General features: G+C 40.9%; 1 protein-coding gene across 6 annotated transcripts in view; it reads left to right on the top strand.

The window, feature by feature from the left end:
* ACACA (acetyl-CoA carboxylase alpha) overlaps positions 1–17,512 on the top strand; it is a 266,878-nt gene that overhangs the window by 28,931 nt on the left and 220,435 nt on the right. For 2 of the 6 annotated variants that reach the window (XM_024572899.4, XM_045182406.3), the window contains exon 1: positions 10,420–11,130. The exons of 1 other annotated variant lie outside the window; for it this stretch is intronic. Coding sequence is in view for 1 of the 5 variants with exons in the window: in XM_071219350.1 (XP_071075451.1) it covers positions 6,699–6,823 (125 nt within the window). In the remaining 4 variants the exon portion in view is untranslated. Of the gene's footprint in view, positions 1–6,698; positions 6,824–10,419; positions 11,136–17,512 lie in introns of those variants that run through there. 3 more of the 6 variants (XM_071219350.1, XM_045182404.3, XM_045182402.3) reach the window with 3 other exon arrangements.

Genomic DNA, 17,512 nt, shown 5'->3' with positions numbered 1-17,512 from the left:
AGCTGACTGGATAGAGGACCAAGTTTGCTTGTTAACGATTGACTCAGAAGGTCTTTCCTGACCATTGCTGGTGCCAACACAAGAAACTGTAATTACCTAGAGCTTTCCCTAGGAGAAAGGGCATAAACGCCCAGTGATATGCTTTGTAAATACTTACAGGTAGGCACGTAGACATTCACAAGCACGCTCACTGACGCAGGCACGTAGATTTACACACTAACACAAAGAGATTTCTATTAAGGAAAGTGATTTTGAGAGCAGAGCAGGAAGCTGGGACTGAATGAGTCAGTGAGTTACACTGGAGAAAGCACTGCACTAGGAATTAATGGAACTGGATTCTAATACAGGCTGTTATTAACTATGTCATCTTGAGAAAATTGCTTGGTTTCTATGCATCTCAATGTTTTCCTCTAAAATCCTGACCCAAATGGTCTCTAGAATTCGTTTACAGTAACACACATAGACTTACATCAGCACAGACACACCTATCTGGTTTTGTACATTTTTACACTCCTGAATAGTGAAGTAAGTATAGGTGGACCACCTTCCCATGACTATTGGGCTCAGAGGTTGTGAAGAAGAGCTAAGTACCCTAGGTGAGCGACACTGCCTGTAGTTTGGGAAGGTTCTCCTAGACGGATAACTGTTGGTGAAGATTTTTCAAAAATCATATATTTTAGTAGTACTCTGTAGACTTTGCGATAGCATGGCTAACTGGATCATAAAGCAGAAATGAAGGTCTACTAAGATCATCTGCCTATGTCTAGATCCTCTGCCTAAGTCCAGAGCCTCTGTAGTCTTTCTGCACACTGCAGATGTGCTCCACTGGAGCCAGCCTAGGTTTGGTCTTGAGGAAGAAGTTTTTAGAGGCTGCCACTCTGCTTGAAAATGATGACTAAGGAGCTTGATTCAAGGGACATTCCATGATGGAGTTCATGAGATCTGAATCAAATCATGATTACCCTGTTGCCTGACATTTTAATTCAGATTGAAATCTGGCTAAGTTGAGCATCAAGGGAAATCTTAGTGGGAAAACAAAAAGGAAAGAGATATCACGGAAGGTCAACGTGTTGCCTGAAATGTGGAAGGAAGAGAGGAAGTGCCGAACATTCAGCCACAGTGCCTTTCATTTAGCAAGTATTTATTGCGGGCCTACTGTGTGCCAGACACTATTCAAGCAGTGAGCAAGACCAAGTCTAGGTTCACATGAAAAGATGGGAAACAGACAAGAAACCTGGTGACAAATAAAGGAGTGCAAAGGGCTAATAATAAACAATATACAAATACATATACAAGGTAATTAGAGATTGTGGTAGTTGTTGTGCAGCAACAAACAGAATGATGGCATAAAGGATGACTGGCGGATGCCACTTTAAGTAAGGTGGTTGGGGAAGATGTCTCTTGAGGAGTCTAAGCTAAGAAAACCAAGAGAGTGGATGTCATAGAAGCCAAGAAAGGAGAGTATTTCAAGGACGGAAGGAATTTGATCAGTTGGTCAAATGCTGAGAGGTGTGTATAATGAGAACAGTGTCCACTGCATGTAACAGTCCTATAACAGCAGTTTCAGCAGTGGTGGAAGTAGGAAAGGGCTGAGAGGGAGTTGGAGGTTAAGACATGTACATAGTCTTTTCCAGGTATGTTACGTGGGAGTAGAGAAGTGAGGCCAACTGAGAAGGAACATATAAGTGCCTCAAGTCTTTATTGGTCCAGAGCAGCACTATTTCATTCCTTTTTTCCCTGCTACAGGTACCTGATTCTCCTAGGACAGGTGGGTAGGGTACGTGGTTTTTGGTAACTATTTCTTTAACAAGGTTACATGATTCCCTGCTCCCTTATAGTATCAGACACTTCCACTCTGTCGCTTTATTTCAAGTCTTCTGTGGATTAGTTCCTAGTTACAATGCTGCCACCTTGGAGCAGAGGTAGGAAATGATCTGAGGGCTTGCTATGCTCATTCTATGTCACAAGGTGGCAGAAGAGCTCACTCTTCCCTAAAGAGATCTTGTGCTTGGACCAAGATAAAGGGCAAGCGTTTTCTTTTTATCAGCTCTCAGACCTTCCCTTTTCCTTCGTGTCTCAGAGGCCCAAAAGTCAGTCTGCATGTTGTAGCAGCCATATTGTGGGGTACAAGGAGGTGGGAGAGCTACATTAACAAGTCAAAATAACTATCAGTAGAGAAATAGACCCAGGCTGTTTCTCTACTACTAGTTATTTTGATTAGTTGTCTAAGTGTTTGGACTATCTGTGGAGGAGAGGTTATCTTTCCTGATCTTCTTTCCCTACAACAAAAATTTTCAAATTTAGGAGGAAAAAAGCTATAACATAGGTGAGTCTTGTGATGTGTACAGATGACAGATATGACACTGGGAGATAATTAGGAAACTGGGACTGACTAAATGAATCAGGGTGGGTCTATAGGAGGAGCACTTGACAGGAAGCCAGGAGGCTTGCCTGGGCTCTACAGTAGACCGACTTTGCGTGAGTCACTTAACTTCTCTGGCCTGTTTTGGTTTCTTTAATGAGATGATTGGACAAGATGGTTGCAAAGGCCTCTTCCAGCTCTAAAATTATTATCTCAATGCCACACTCTGCTACTCTTTCTTTTAAGGATGTATACTTTTTATGTGAGTTTATTTTAAGTTCTTTTATTTTGGAATATAGCATACAGATAGAAGAGTATATAGAACATAGTATATTTTAAAATAGTAGCAGCAATAACAACAATAATGTGGGCACACATAACCATCACCAAAACTAAGAAATCGAACATTGCCAGTATCCTAGAAGCCCTTTGTATGTCTGTCCTTTTGATCCCACTCCTTTCTCTCCTCCCAACCATTATTTTTCCATGATTTTTTAAATTAGTAAACTATCTGTATATGTATCATTAAGTATATTTTATTAAATTTTGCCTGCTTTTGAATTTACATAAATGGATGGAACACACTCTATGTATTATTTATTAATTAAATGTATTTTTCAATTACAGTCTACATAGAATATTATATTAGTTTTAGGTGTATAACACAGTGATTAGACACTTCTATACCTTATGAAGTGATTACCCACCAAGTCTAGTACCCATCCAACATCATACATAATTATTACAATATTATTGACTGTGGTGTGCTTTATATCCCCATGACTGTTTTCATAACTGGCAACTTGTATTTCTGAATCTCTTCCACCTTACTCACCCATCCCCCCAAGTCCCCTCTCTTCTGGCGACCACCAATTTGTTCTCTGTATCTATGTTTCTGTTTTGTTTGTTCATTTATTTTGTTCATTATTATTTGTTTATATATTAGATTCCACATATAAGTGACTTATTTCACTTACCATAATATCCTCTGGGTCCATCCACGTTGTCTCAAATGGTAAGATTTTATTTTTTTTTTACAGCTGAGTAATACTCCGTTGTATATATGTACCACATCTTTATCCACTTGTCTGTAGATGGACACTTAGGTTGCTTCCATAGCTTGGCCATTGTAAATAATGCTTCAGTGAACATAGGGTGCATATCTCTTTTTGAATTACTGTTCACAATTTCTTCATATAAATACCGTACCCAGAAGTGGAATTGCTGATCATAAGGTAGTTCTATTTTTAATTTTTTGAGGAACCTCCATACTGTTTTTGACAATGACCGCACCAACTTACAATCCCGCCCACAGTGCACCAGGGATCCCTTTTCTCCACGTCCTCACCAGCACCTGTTTGTAAATTTATTGATGCCAGCCTTTCTAACAGGTGTGAGGTGATCATTTCACTGTGGTTTTAATTTGCATTTCTCTGATGATTAGTCATGTTGAGCATCATTTCAGACCCTATGTATTTTTATAGTTGTTTTGAAATTTTTTTTTCAATTCCAGTTTGTATTCACATTATTTTGTATTAGTTTCGAGTGTGCAGCATAGTGGTTAGATCACTTTACAAAGTGATTCCCTGGTATTTCCAGGATCCACCTGGCACCATACATAGTTATTACAATATTTTTGACTATATTCCCTGTGCTGTACTTTACATCGCATGACTACCAATTAATACTTCTCAATCCCTTCAACTTTTTTACTCACCCCCCCAAATCCCTCCCCTCTGGCATCCATCAGTCTGTTCCTTGTATCTGTAAAAGACGCTATATGTTTTATTTTTTATTTTTTAAATTAATTAATTTATTTTTAGAGGGGAAGAGAGGGAGAGAAACATCAGTGAGTGGTTGCCTCTCACACAACACCTACTGGGGACCTGGTTCACAACCAAGGCATGAGCCCTGACTGGGAATCAAACCGACGATCCTTTGGTTTGCAAGCCAGCACTCAGTCCACTGAGCCACACCAGCCAGGGCAGATGCTGTATATTTTAAAGTAACCTTTTTATTATGCATAACACAAAATGGACACACCTCTCTTCATATCCTTTTTCCAGTCACTAGCCTCCATTAGGAGTAACCATTATTCAGATTTTTACCACCACAAATGAGTTTGGCCTATTTTTTAACCTTAATAACAGGAAACACACTCTTCTGTGTCATTTTTTTTTTTGCTTAATATTATATCTGTAAAATTCATCCTGTTTCATGTAGCAATAGTTTGTTCTCATTGCTTTATCATATTTCATTATATGAATGCATCGTAATTTATGTATTCATTTTATTACTGGAGACTTTGGGTTATTTTTACTTTTTGGTCATAATGAACAGTGTTCCTGAGGAACATCTGAAAGTTTCTCCAAAATATAAATCCACAAATGGAAGCTGGGTTACAGGGTGTCCAGGGTATGTTCAGCTTTACTAATTAATGCCAAGCTGTTTTCCAAGAGGTTGTCCTTTTTTATGCTCCTGTCTACAGTAAACGAAAGTTGCTGTTATCTTACGTCCTTACTAAACAGGCCAAAGAGCCTTTTCAGCGTGACACCATGAGCAGGGCCAGGCATATGTGCCCTCACAGTGCCAGCCTTTCCGTTGGTTCTCAGAAGCTCAGGTCACAGTCTGTTTACTTGCTCCCTCCAAGTATGTGTAGAGGGTTCAGATTATCCCTGATTCTTGATCACATGCTCTATTCCTGATCGCATGCTCTATTACCCTGGGAATATTGGCTTGGAATGGGGTGGGTGGTGAATTTAATAACAAATCTTTCTTGACTCAAATGAACATCCATAGGCTGTTTTGTTCTTGTATTGAACACTAGTAGGAAATGGAAAGAGACACAGAGAGGGGGAAGTAATATTTTCAGTGTGCCTACTGTGTTCCAAGCTTTGTATTAGAAACTTTACATTACAACATTTAATCTAAAACACAATTTTACAAGGTAGCTAATATATCTCAGTTTTATTGACAAAGAAACTGAGGCTCAGAAAGGAGGTCATTTATTCAAGGTCACAGAGCTAATTAGTGACAGAGTCAGGATTTAAAGCCTGTTCTATCTGATTAAAGAGTTCAAGCTCCTCACAACACAGAACACAGCAAAGGCAAAGTTCCTGCTGCTTAAGACGCCTTTAGTTCTATTACCAATACGAAGAATCAGTTCTTCTCAGTTTTGCTTGCCTGTATTCACCCCCCAAACTATGTGCTATTCAAGTGATTACGGCCATTTCATTCGTTGATTTAAACAACATTTTCTTTTCATTTAATTTTTGTTTCCTTTATCTTTCTTTCTTCCTTTTTGTTTTCATTAAGAAAATTGGACACATTAGCACAGCAGGCCCACTGATCAACAAGACTTATATTGGTGACGTAGCTTTCTACCTTCTGGTCTAGTATGTTAACCAGAGGTGAGGTTTTAAAAAGGTAAGGAGATTGTGAAATCTTTCTATAATACAGGAAAACTTTAAGACTGAAGGAATGAAAAGGATAAAAGTTGAGCGATAGCTCAGTTTTCCTTGTAAAAGTGAAGACTCTATACAAATTATTGTTGTATTTTATTATGTATTGTGTTTCATATGTAATAATAACAATGAAGAGCTAGGGTACTTGTTTGGGGTAGATAGGTGGAGGCCTAAACATGTAACAGGACAAAGCTGAGTCTGAAATAAGAGTGATTAAGGCGCTGGAGAAGTCTGGAGAGACAGTGAGGACAGGAGCAGGAAGTCCACTCATCAGGAGCACTTTCGTGGGAGAGTGAGATCAGAGATGAGAACCTTATAAAGCTGATCAATATAAAATGTCAAAATCCCAGAACTGGACAGGACCTAAGCAAGTCATCTTGTTCATTTTCCTGCCTTTAGCTAAAAGGGCTTCTTAAACTTTCTCTAGGTATTTAGTTATGAGAAGTATAGGACTTAGAGGGTTTTTTTAAAAGATATTGGAGGTGCTCCGGAAGAAGCAGCTGAGATTTGGTGACTGTCAAATATAGATTGTATAGATGAGGACTGGAAGTGTTAAGTTTTAGGTAATTAGGAGGGAGGGAGAGCTGAAATACCTTGTGAAAACTCCAATGGCCATATGAAAACACTGTGGTTGGTCTCCACTATGAACCCTGTCCTTCATTGGGCAATCCTACCTTTCATCATCAGAACCAGACTTATAAAGTAGCATCCCTGAGGACATTTTCTGACTTTGTGGTATAAAGTTTCCAGGCTCTTAACTTTGGATGAACTTGAATGGTTGACTTGAGCAAAGGAACATAGTGTTCAGATACAGGTCTTTGCGTCTTCTTTTTCTCTCTGTCATAACTGGAGCCACAGTTCTGGTCAAGGCAATGAATTTCCTTGATAAAGTCTGTCCATCTGTAAATCAGTTAAGTATCCTACTGGAGGCTTTCCCTCCCAGAGGCAACATGAAGAGGATAAGCAGACAGACATCAGGAGTACTGTGGCCTCTCAGGTACAGAGCTAGGTAATCTTTAGTTCAGACAATAAATAACTTACTAACATCCATACTGATTCCGACTCTAGTAGTTACAGAGGGGAATACCATACTTAAAGAAATGCTCTCTGCCTTTAAGATTATTAAAATTTAGCTGGAGAGCTAAAACCAACATACACACACAAAAAATTAAAGCCTAATAAATTCTGAACCATGTGGCCGTGACCACATTACTATAGGAATTCAGAGGTGAGATACGTTAGTAGAAGCTGGAGAAGTAAAGAGATCTTCTTAGAGAAAAGGGAACTTCTGAGGACTTGAAAGATTCAGAAAATTAGGAAGGAAAGATGAGTTTGACAGTATAAGCAAAGGTAAAAATGGATATGGCAGGATTTAGAAGCAAGATAGGAGTGTATGTTATATATTGGGGACCAGTGGAAAATAACATCCCAGTATTTCCTCTATCCTTTGTTCCAAAAATTTATCATTGACTTTGCCACTTCAGTAAGTTGGAACCATGACAGCCACCAGCACAGGGGGCTCTTCATAGTTCCATTTTCTATTAAGGCACATTTCTCCCTTGGTTTAACTATGGCCCGACCTGATAAACTTTTCTATCTTGGAAGTGCAGGTCTAGAAGGTATTGCTGTTTGACCAGAGACACTGGCAGCAAAGAGCGGAACAATGAGGATAAATCCTAAACTGTTGTTCTCAAACTTCAGGTGAATAATTACTGCTTAAAAAAAGTCTGCAGTGGGGCTGGGAATATGCATTTTTGACAGGCACCCAGTGATTCTGTTTCAGGTGCTCAGTGGAGCAGACTTTAAGATAAACACTACCATAAACTAAAGTAGAATTGACAATAAAGTGTCCAAATGGCCTGGTCAGTGAACATACATACTGAGTATGTATTTATGGGCTTAATCATTTTTGAGAATTTATCCTCTTCTGTGGCTCTTAAAATATTCACATGGCTATCTAAGGAGCAAGTTGTATACATTCTGTTCTGGTGTTTAGTTTTGTCTTCCCAACTAGATTGTAATAACCTCTAAAGACAGGGATCCCTTAGATTTTTCTTGCTATCCCACAGTAGGGTGAGAAATCATCTTTTTTTTTTCAATTAAAAATATTTATAGTTGACACACAATATTAAAGACCATCATTAAGGGTGGAAGATAGTTGGAATGTTTAGGATAAATTCTGAATACCTTTATACAACCTTCTTTAAAAACTTGGAGGCCATTTTTTAAAAGTAAATATTTTATTTATTTTTAGAGAGAGGGGAAGGGAAGGAGAAAGAGGGGGAGAGACATATCAATGTGTGGTTGCCTTTTGCACTCCCCCTATTGGGGAGCTGGCCTGCAGCCCAGGCATGTGCCCCGATTAGGAATGGAACCAGCAACCCTTTGGTTTGCAGCCTGTGCTCAATCCACTGAGCTACACCAGCCAGGGCTGGAGGCCATTTGATTAACACAAGGGAACTTGTATTAGTTTTCTAGGGCTCCCATAATAAAGTACATAGGCTGGGTGGTTTAAACAATACAAATTTATTATCTCAAAGTCCTGGAAGCTCTCAGTCCAAGATCCAGGAGTTCCCAGGGTTGGTTTCTTCTAAAGCTTCTCTCTTTGGATTGTACATGGCCATCTTCTTCAGCATAAGATCTACAATCCTGGCAAATACTTCATCAGTTTGTAAGTCACAGATGGTCTCTCCTCTTTGTGTGTCTGTGTCCTCATCTCCTCTTATTATAAGGACACCAATCATTTGGAATTAGGATCCTCTCTAATGACCTCATTTTAATTTAATTTCCTCTTTAAAGATCCTATCTCCAAATATACTCACCTTCTGAGATAATGGGGATTAGGACTTCAACTTGGGACTTCTAGGACACAGTTCATCCCATTATTGTTTCAGTTTCTGGAAATGTCCTCTTCCACCTGTTAGTCTTCTATAGTAAGTTTTCTCCACCTTTGGCTCTCTTCTTCTGCTTCTTTCAGACACAATGGCTTGTGTGGCAAGAATTTGTGGAACAGCTCTACAGAGCCTACGGTAAAGATTGGCAGGTTTTGGCATGCACCACTTCCGAGTTGTTGAAATTCCAGGGACATTGTTTTAAAGACACAACTCTCTGCCCACTCATCTTAATATTTGATGGTAATAGTTAGATTATTAGATCCCACATAAGTGGTCTTGGTGTATCCTAACTCATCCTTCATTTTCTTTCACTGTAGCTCTTTCGTTAGGCCTTTCCTTGGATAGTTGTATTCAGCGAGGTCAAAAGCAGGGCATGTAAGGGCTTGCTGAAGTTTCACATAAAGACAGTTTTTGATGGTAACCTGATTTTGCAGTGCTCCTAAGGCTGATAAACAGCAATACCACTAAGAAGAAATTTGGGGGCCAAAGTCCTATTACTTATAGGAAGTAGGAAAGGTAGATGAAAAATGAAAGAGGAAACCTCAAGATTTTTAGTTCTTTCCAAAGTCACTTTCTGCATGCCAGCTGCAGAGACTACTATTAGGGAGATGTAAAACTTCCCTCTTCCTAGGCTTTTTTTTTTTTGTCTCCCAGTCAGCCAAGTCAAACATCTTGTTAAACCTGCAATTATCTTTAAATTTTGATTTCCTATGTTTGTTCAACTGACAGATGCATCCAATGACAAACATAGCTATTGTGAAATGTGGGTCAGTGCTCTGTGAGGTCCACTTCTTTCTAAATTTGTTTCTAGTCCCTATTATTTTACGGGAGACCTGGCGCACAACCCAGGCATGTGCCCTGACTGGGAATCAAACGGGTGACTCTTCGGTCACAGGCCGGCACTGAGCCACACCAGCCAGGGCTAGTCCCTATTATTTTAAAGTAGATTGGTCTCGGAGAAGCTTCCACCTAGTGATATTGAGGGCTTCTAGATGAATATTGCTCCTTGTTGACCAATCTTCCTATCTTCCTGCCTCCGCTTTGCCCAAGATATTCTGACCTCAGCTGTGTACTTCAGAACTTCTGACCTCAGGTGTGTTATTTCTACCCTATTCACTTTTTGCCCTCTGGCAAAAAACTTCTCACCAAATCACCCTTTGTATCTTTTGGCCTGAAGAACAAGGCTGTATAAGGATCAGAGAAGTACTCTGGGTGCTCCATGAACATCTTGGAGTTAAACTCATCCTCTTCTTTTGAAGTGCATTTTTATTTTTCTCTCACCCAACAGTTGTATTGTATGTCGGGGTTCTTTCCAGTTCCTGTTAATTTTCAGCACAGAGCCACCATGAAAGTCTTGCTATGAAATAACTGGGCAAACTAGAGAAACTGGTTGGCTGCTTCTCGAAGGCCTGCTGTAACCACAGTGGAAGTTGGGAGGTCTGCTCCAGTCACAGTCAGAAATTGACTGCTGTGTATTCTCCCTGCTCAGGGCGGGCAGGAAAGGCTGCGGCCCGTTTGCACACTGCCCCTCTCGCCGAGCGTTCTTTACTGATGATGCCTCAATGCTCCAGGATCCGGGAGCTCCGGCTCCTTTGAGATGGGCTGCTCTGGGTCTGCGGAGCGAGCCGAGGGAGTCCGGTTCTGTTGTTCCAGAATAGGGGTTATTTAGCCTGCACTATTGCACACCAGCCTGTGTGATCCTGGGCAATTCACGGGTGCAATACCCACCTCTTCAGGGTCTTAGAACTTAACACAGAAAGGTCCTTACGAGCCACGCACACCAACCGCCCTACTCAGTTTTGCTTGGTTCTCGGCTCCCTTCCCGCGCTACACGCCTGTTGGCCCCGGCGCTTTTCTCCCTGAAGGGAGGTGCAGGCGGCGCCATTTCCCCCACTCCCACGTCCGCCAGGCGGGGGAGCCGGCGGGCCAGCCCCGCACCCGCCCCCAGCAGAAAGGGGGGCGAAAGCTGGGCCGGGGGCGCCGCTCGCGCTCGGGGACCCGCCCGCCTTCTGGCCGCTGGGTCCCGAATGGCAGAGCGGCGCTCGGACCATCGGCATCGCCTCACGTCGCCCCGCCCCGCGCCGCCCTTCCATTGGCTGTCGCCAGGCGCTCGGGGTCCGCTTTTCTCCTCCTGGCCGGCCACACTGCGCCCCAACCCCGAGCGGGGTCGGAGGTGAACGGCCTCGAGTAACCCCGGACGCAGTCACCTCATGGGGCTCGCCCCCTGAGGTGAGAGGCGGGGCGGGGGCGGGGCGGCTCCCGGGAAGCCCCGCCCCCTCCCGTGTACCCGGCGGACCTGCTGCCGCGCGCCTGTCAGCCATCGCCAGAGCTCCCCGTGTCTCCTCCCGCCAAGAGCCGTCCCCGCGCAGGGGTTCCGGGACCGCCGGGCCGCGGACATCGCCAACCTGAGGTGAGGTGAGGAAAGCCCCAGAGCTAGTGATCCGGACCCTGGAGAGGCTGGGGCCCCGGGAGGGGCGGTGGCAGCTGGAGGCCGCCTCCCATCTTCCGCCCGCACGCGGCCCTGGCTCCATCCCGTCCCGACCCGGTGCTAGCAGCCCGAGCCTCCCCGCAGCTCCAGGGCTTCGAGTTCTCTTCTTGGGAGACTTGACAGGGCCTGGGGTCTCTAGGTGGGAGCTCAGACCCGGAACTGGGAGCGTACAGCCCAGGAAGGGGCTGGGATGTCTGCCTGGGGCTCGCCTGTCCACCCCTCTCCCCCAGCTTCGGCGTGGTCAGATTCCTACCTCCGACTCCTCTCTTCAGCGCGACTCTGCGCTCGGGAAAGGGAGAGACACCCACGTGGGAGGGGGATTTTGAGGGTTGGGTCCCATTGCATTGAAAGTCTTCTAACTCTTGCAGAGTGCGGTGTGGGGTGCAGAGACCCCTGCTTCTCTTGCTTTCGCCGTGTCTTTGTATGGTGGTGGGAGCCAGGGCCAGGCGAGTTGTCCCTTTCCAGCTCCTGCTCCCAGGGTGTTACGTTCTCTGTGAGGCACTAGTAAATGTTTGTGCCTCTCGTTACGTTCTCCTTCCCGTTTACCATTACTGATCAAGCTGTTGGAGATAGGACATCGGAAGGTGATGTGAGGCTAATGATTTAGAGGAAAATGTGTGTCAATGTCCCGACCGTGTTAGTGCCAACATTATTTTTGGATTTGGACACAGAAAGTGGACACTCGTGGGCACTTGGAATCAACTCTAAATACCAGGGACTCAATACAGGTCTTTTGGGTTTTATAGAAGTGTATGAGAATATAGCTGCTCCAGTAGCTGCTCCAGTAGGGGAAATATTTTAATTTCATATGTATATATATATATATATATATATATATTGTTTGTTTGTTTTGGGGTTTAAGACTGAAATCAAAAGACCCGAGGACTTCCTGATTAATTCCATTTCTACTTAAGCAATGTTTCAGTAATTTCCTAATGTGTGGAATAAACCAAATAACCTAGCCCTCAGCCTCAGAAGTTGGTCCCTGTAGTCTTGCTTTCTTTTCATTCATTTTTTCCCCAGCCCCATGGTACAGATTGAGAAGCATGCTTAATTTGGTTACATGGTTTCTTCTTTCTGTGTGGTAGGAATTCTCTGACTTGTCTCTTACTTCTTGGTGGAATACCTTGGGTGGCTGTGATTGAGAAGTAGTTCGGTGCTGCCTATTTGACAGGCACTTTTAAGGAAAGCATTGTGGTCTAATATAGGAATATAGAACAGGAGAGCAGCTGCCTTGTCCAGGGAGGTGCCTTCTCGTTACAAAGTAGTAGCAAGTCTCTTCCCACTGTTCTTGCCTCACTTTCTTAATTTCTAATAATATGAAGACTATTGTGAATACAAGAATAATTAACAAATACTGTAAAGTGGGCATATGAAAGGTGTCAAAGGCAAAACATTAACTTATGAAGCCGCCTCTGTTTACTTGTGTTACAGAAGTTTTTTTGGATTTACCAGTGCAGAACAGAAATACATCAAGCTTACTATTTAATTGTTTTGAAATTGGGAGGAAAGGTTGGGAAATGGTGACATTTAGCTTTAGAGAACTTATAGTTCAGAAATGACTAAGTTTCGCCAATGAACTGGCAGGGTGAAAGAAAGCCAGCCTCAATTCTCTCATCTGATATTGACCTCTCTAAAGGACTGTTAACAGGTTCAGGTATAGTTCATTATGTAAAATTCTGTTCCCTTTTCAATCACTAGGAAAACATTTTGGCTGTCACATAGACTAGTCGAACAGATCTGGGGCTAGGGTTTTTCTTTCTTTAAGGAAATTCATATATGTATAAATGTGTGTGTGTGTGTGTATGTGTATCTCATCCTAATAGTTTTGGTTGAAGAAAGAAGTAAATTAAAATAAAAATTGGTGGAATAATACGTTGGAATTTATATTTCTAATTGGAGGGGTCCTTTTACAATCCAGGGAAAAATGTTATATCATTATCTAAAATGTTCTTAAAGATTAATAATGATAGGAGTTATGCATCAACCATCTTTCTAAACCCTTAAAACAATAAGATTATGAAGAAGTGAATGAACACTAAAGACTCATTGGCTGAAAAAGATTTCTTTAACTATGAGGTGACTAACATGTTTTTTTAATCCTTACCTGAAGAGGTTTTTTTTCATTACTTCCAGAGAGAGAAGAAGTGGGTGGGGGGTGGCGGAGAGATAGAAACAGAGGGAAAGGGAGGGAGGGAGAGAGGGAGAGAAAGAGAGAGACATCGAGACATTGATTGGTTGCCTCCAATACATGCCTCAACTAGCTTTTGAATCTGCAACCTAGGTATGTGCCCTGACCAGGGATCAAACCCGCAACCTTTTGGTATATGAGGTGCACTCCAGCCAACTAAGCCATACCAGCCAGTGCTAAGTGACTAACATTTTTAAAGAAGTATTCACTGAATTTCCACTCTAAAAGATTATTGCTTACTAGTTTTTTGTTTGTTTCATTAATATTACAATTTAGTGACTATTCACTACTTTACTTGAGTCTAATGGCTTATATGATGATGCTATTAGATAGGAAACTGATAAATAGTGTCATAAGGACATTGCACTCACACAAGGAATATGATTAATAGAACATAGGTTTTTATGAGTTCAGCCAGTCAATCTTAGTATGTATGCTCTAATGATACAATTCTCTTACCACTTTGTTATTCAAACTACCATAAAGCCATCTAGTCTCAGGAAGTTTAAGTGAAAAGTGGCTTCAACACAACAAGAATGGTTAAGGGCCTTACCCAAAGTTTGGCGGCCCCAGTTGGTTTGGTTATGTTATTTGGGACTTAGGCTTATTCCATTGTTCCAGCATGCCTTACTCGCCTTCCCTTACATAAGGAACCACAGTAGTGGTTACCATCACATAAGAACAGGAATTAAAATTGTATGGCAGTACTAGTTATAAAGTGATAATCCCAGAGAGAATAAGTTTATATACATGACTTGTATTTTTGTCGATTTCCAGTAAGGGCACATACCTGGGTTGCGGACCAGGTCCCCAGTAAGGGATGCACAAGAGGCAACCACACACTGATATTTCTTTCTTTCTCCTTCCCTTCCCTTCTTTCAAAAAATAAAAATAAATAAAAATCTTAAAAAAAAAAAGATTTGTATTTTCGAAATGATAACACAAATTTTGAAAATTCTGAATGAGTTTGTGGAATTTTTGTAGAAAGCTTTCAAATCTCTCCTTAGTCATAAAAGTTGGTGCACATGTGTATGTATGTATTTACACACATGCCAAATTGAGGGGATAGTAGGTTGATAGGAGCTTGATTAGTTTTCAAGTTTAGTAAGAGTAGTATCAGTAGATTACCACCAAGAGTATAGTTGGTTTGTATTTTGTGCATTACCATTTAGTGTTATTCCTGGCCCTGACAAGGCAAGCTGGTTAATTTCCATTTGATTCCATCTTACAAAATTCAAGAACTTAATTGAACTTTTAGTATTGGAATGTGCCTTAGGAATTTTATAGTCCAATTTTCACCTAATATGAGAATATCTTATCTATACTCCTGTTGAAAACTTACAGCTATCGGCAGTTCATCATCTGATCTCATCTGATCTAACACATCATGGGGCAGCTAATTTTTGAGAGTTCGTCATTATTTTCAATGTAAGGCTGTGTCCTTAACGTGACACCAGATGTTGCAAATCCAAGAGGATTAGGAATTTTTGCTGTAACCTGTAAATTTCTCCAGCTCCACCTCTCTGCCAGGTAACATAAAGTGCAATGCCTTAACACTTCCAGAAAACTTAAGGGGCAAAAATAAAACAAACAAACCAAAAAAACCAATGTGCCTTCAGAGACGAAATTGTTTTTATCCTTGCAACTCTTTGGAAGGTCGCTGACACACCTGAATCATGGCTCCAGCTTTTTTAAAAGGCTGTTCTATGAAAGATTATGAGGGGGAATTGATGCATAATCCCAAATCTTATTTTTAAAAATTTTCTTTCTTTATTTTCTTTTGATATAATCTTTATTGTATTTTTTCCATTACTGTTTAGGTCCCTTATACCCCTTCTCCCCCCAGCAATGCCCACACTGTTGTCCATGTCCATGAGTCTTTTTTCCTTTTTTCTCAATCCCTCCAAAGCTTTTTGAATTCACAAAATGGCTTTTTACCTGGAAGCCTCTAAATGTTTCCAGGGAATAATATTTGAAATAAACCCGTGGTTCACCCGTCTCCTAGTTTTGTAACTCATATGTTTACTAGAATTCCTACTCTTTATACAGCATTGTTAGGTGTTAGGGGTGGTAGATGTAAAACAATTGGAGGAGATAATAACTTTTCCCAGCTTCATTGAGGAGATAACAGTCAATTACACATATTAATAAATAAGTGAATGACATGCTAATTGTCTACTTAAATGCTCAGGCAGATGTGAGATAAGGGATCAGAGAGTCAGGGAATTAATTGGGTAAAGCTTTTTGTTAAACTTATTTAAAATCTTCAGTTGCTAATGCATAAGTAATTCATGCACATAGTTCAAAATTTTAAACATATGAGAGAGAGAAAGCAATGTGACAAAAGCATATGTAGTGACATCTTTGTCCTAGCTTTGTCTTGCAGCCATCCAGTTAGTTCCCTTCACCAGAGACAAGCAGTGTTATTAATATCTTATTATAATTTCTTAACAGTAATGATTAGATATATTAATTTAAATTTATTGATTTAAAAATAATTATTAGAGATTTTATATCATAGTCAAACAAATGCTCATATATTCTCTACCCACTTTGCCAGTTTTTTATGCATAATTTACATACTGTTCTTTACCGTTTTTTTTTTCACTTAAAACGGGATTCACTTAGAACAGGATTTTCAACCCATGTTCTGTGGCACACTGGTGTGCCACAAGAATTTTTAAAACATGCAATACCTGACTAGTTAGGAGCACTGACCTCTTTTCCGTTAGACTGTCAAATAAAAAAAATGAATACAGCCAACACAACACTAGCCATCCGGTGTGAATGAATCAAAATTATACCTACTTTCTTTTGTCAATTTGGCAAAAAATGTATTTTTATTTGTGTGCCGCAGAATTTTGGTCATTAGTTTATGTGCGGCATGAGATGAAAAAGGTTGAAAATCCCTGCCCGACACCAAGCATCCTTAACGTTAATATTTTACATAGCCACACTACCTTTGTCAAAACTAAGAAATTGATATTGGCTTAGTACTATCAGCTAAACTGTAGGCATTATTCAGCTTTCCCTAATTTTTTGTCTGTTTGTTTACTGATGTGTGTTTTTCTGTCCCAGGTCTAATTCAGAATACCCTATTGCATTTAGTGGTCGTATCTCCGTAGTCTCCCTGATTTGTGATAGTTCCTTAGTTGACCTTTTTGTTTGTTTCTTTTTTTAAAAAATGATCTTGACAGTTTTTAAGAAGCCTGTTCAAATATTTTGCAGAATGTCCCTTAATTCGAATTTGTCTGCTGTTTTTTCATGATTATGCTAGAGTTAATGGGTTTTGGGAAAAAATACCACAGGAGTGAGGCTGCTTCTTTACCCCAATTTCTAGTGTTTTCTCATTCTGTATAATCTCTTCAAATTGCATTTTTTTCTACAGGTAATTAAAAGAAATTCTCCTATATTGTAGATTTTTCCGCAGATATCTAGTAATCCTTAACTGTCAGCTTAAATTTAAGAGAGGGGATTGAAAAACTGACTCATTATGTGAGTGGAGTTTATTGACTATTAATTTCACTCTATGGGTATTTGGTTTGGTATCTTTTTTTTTTTAAGATTTTATTTATTTATTAGAGGGGAAGGAGAAAGAGAGGGAGAGAAACATCAGTGTATGTTTGCCCCTCATGTTGCCCCAACTAGGAACCTGATGCACAACCAAGGCATATGGCCTGACTGGGAATAGAACCGGTGACCCTTTGGTTCACAAGCCTGCACTCAATCCACTGAGCTAGGCCAGCCAGGGATTTATTCAGGGCTTTATTCAGGGCTTTGGTATCTTAATTAGGGAACTTCACTGTTAGTACTTGATGTTTTTTTCCCTTGGGCTGTTTACATTCTGCAAAGAAGGATCTTACAGTTCTGTTCTGCCCCCCCCCCCTGCACCCCCATGCCCAACGATGAAAATTGGGTAAAGAAGCCTGGGAGGTCTTACTCAGTATGTTTACTCAGTTTCTTCATTTTCAATATAGTGTCCCCTCCTGTACTGTTAATGGTATCCCCTAGTCTAGAAATCTTCTGTTTAACATTCTCTAGAGAATACATTTTCAGTCTTTTATCAGGATCATAGAATGGCTTTATTGGTTGAGAAGAGAATCTAGCAGGGGT

Source organism: Desmodus rotundus, chromosome 9 (assembly GCF_022682495.2).
Source record: "Desmodus rotundus isolate HL8 chromosome 9, HLdesRot8A.1, whole genome shotgun sequence".
In the NCBI taxonomy this organism is placed as follows: domain Eukaryota; kingdom Metazoa; phylum Chordata; class Mammalia; order Chiroptera; family Phyllostomidae; genus Desmodus; species Desmodus rotundus.
The sequence above is the reverse complement of the archived record's forward strand: the minus strand, read 5'-3'. Positions and strand labels throughout refer to the sequence as shown.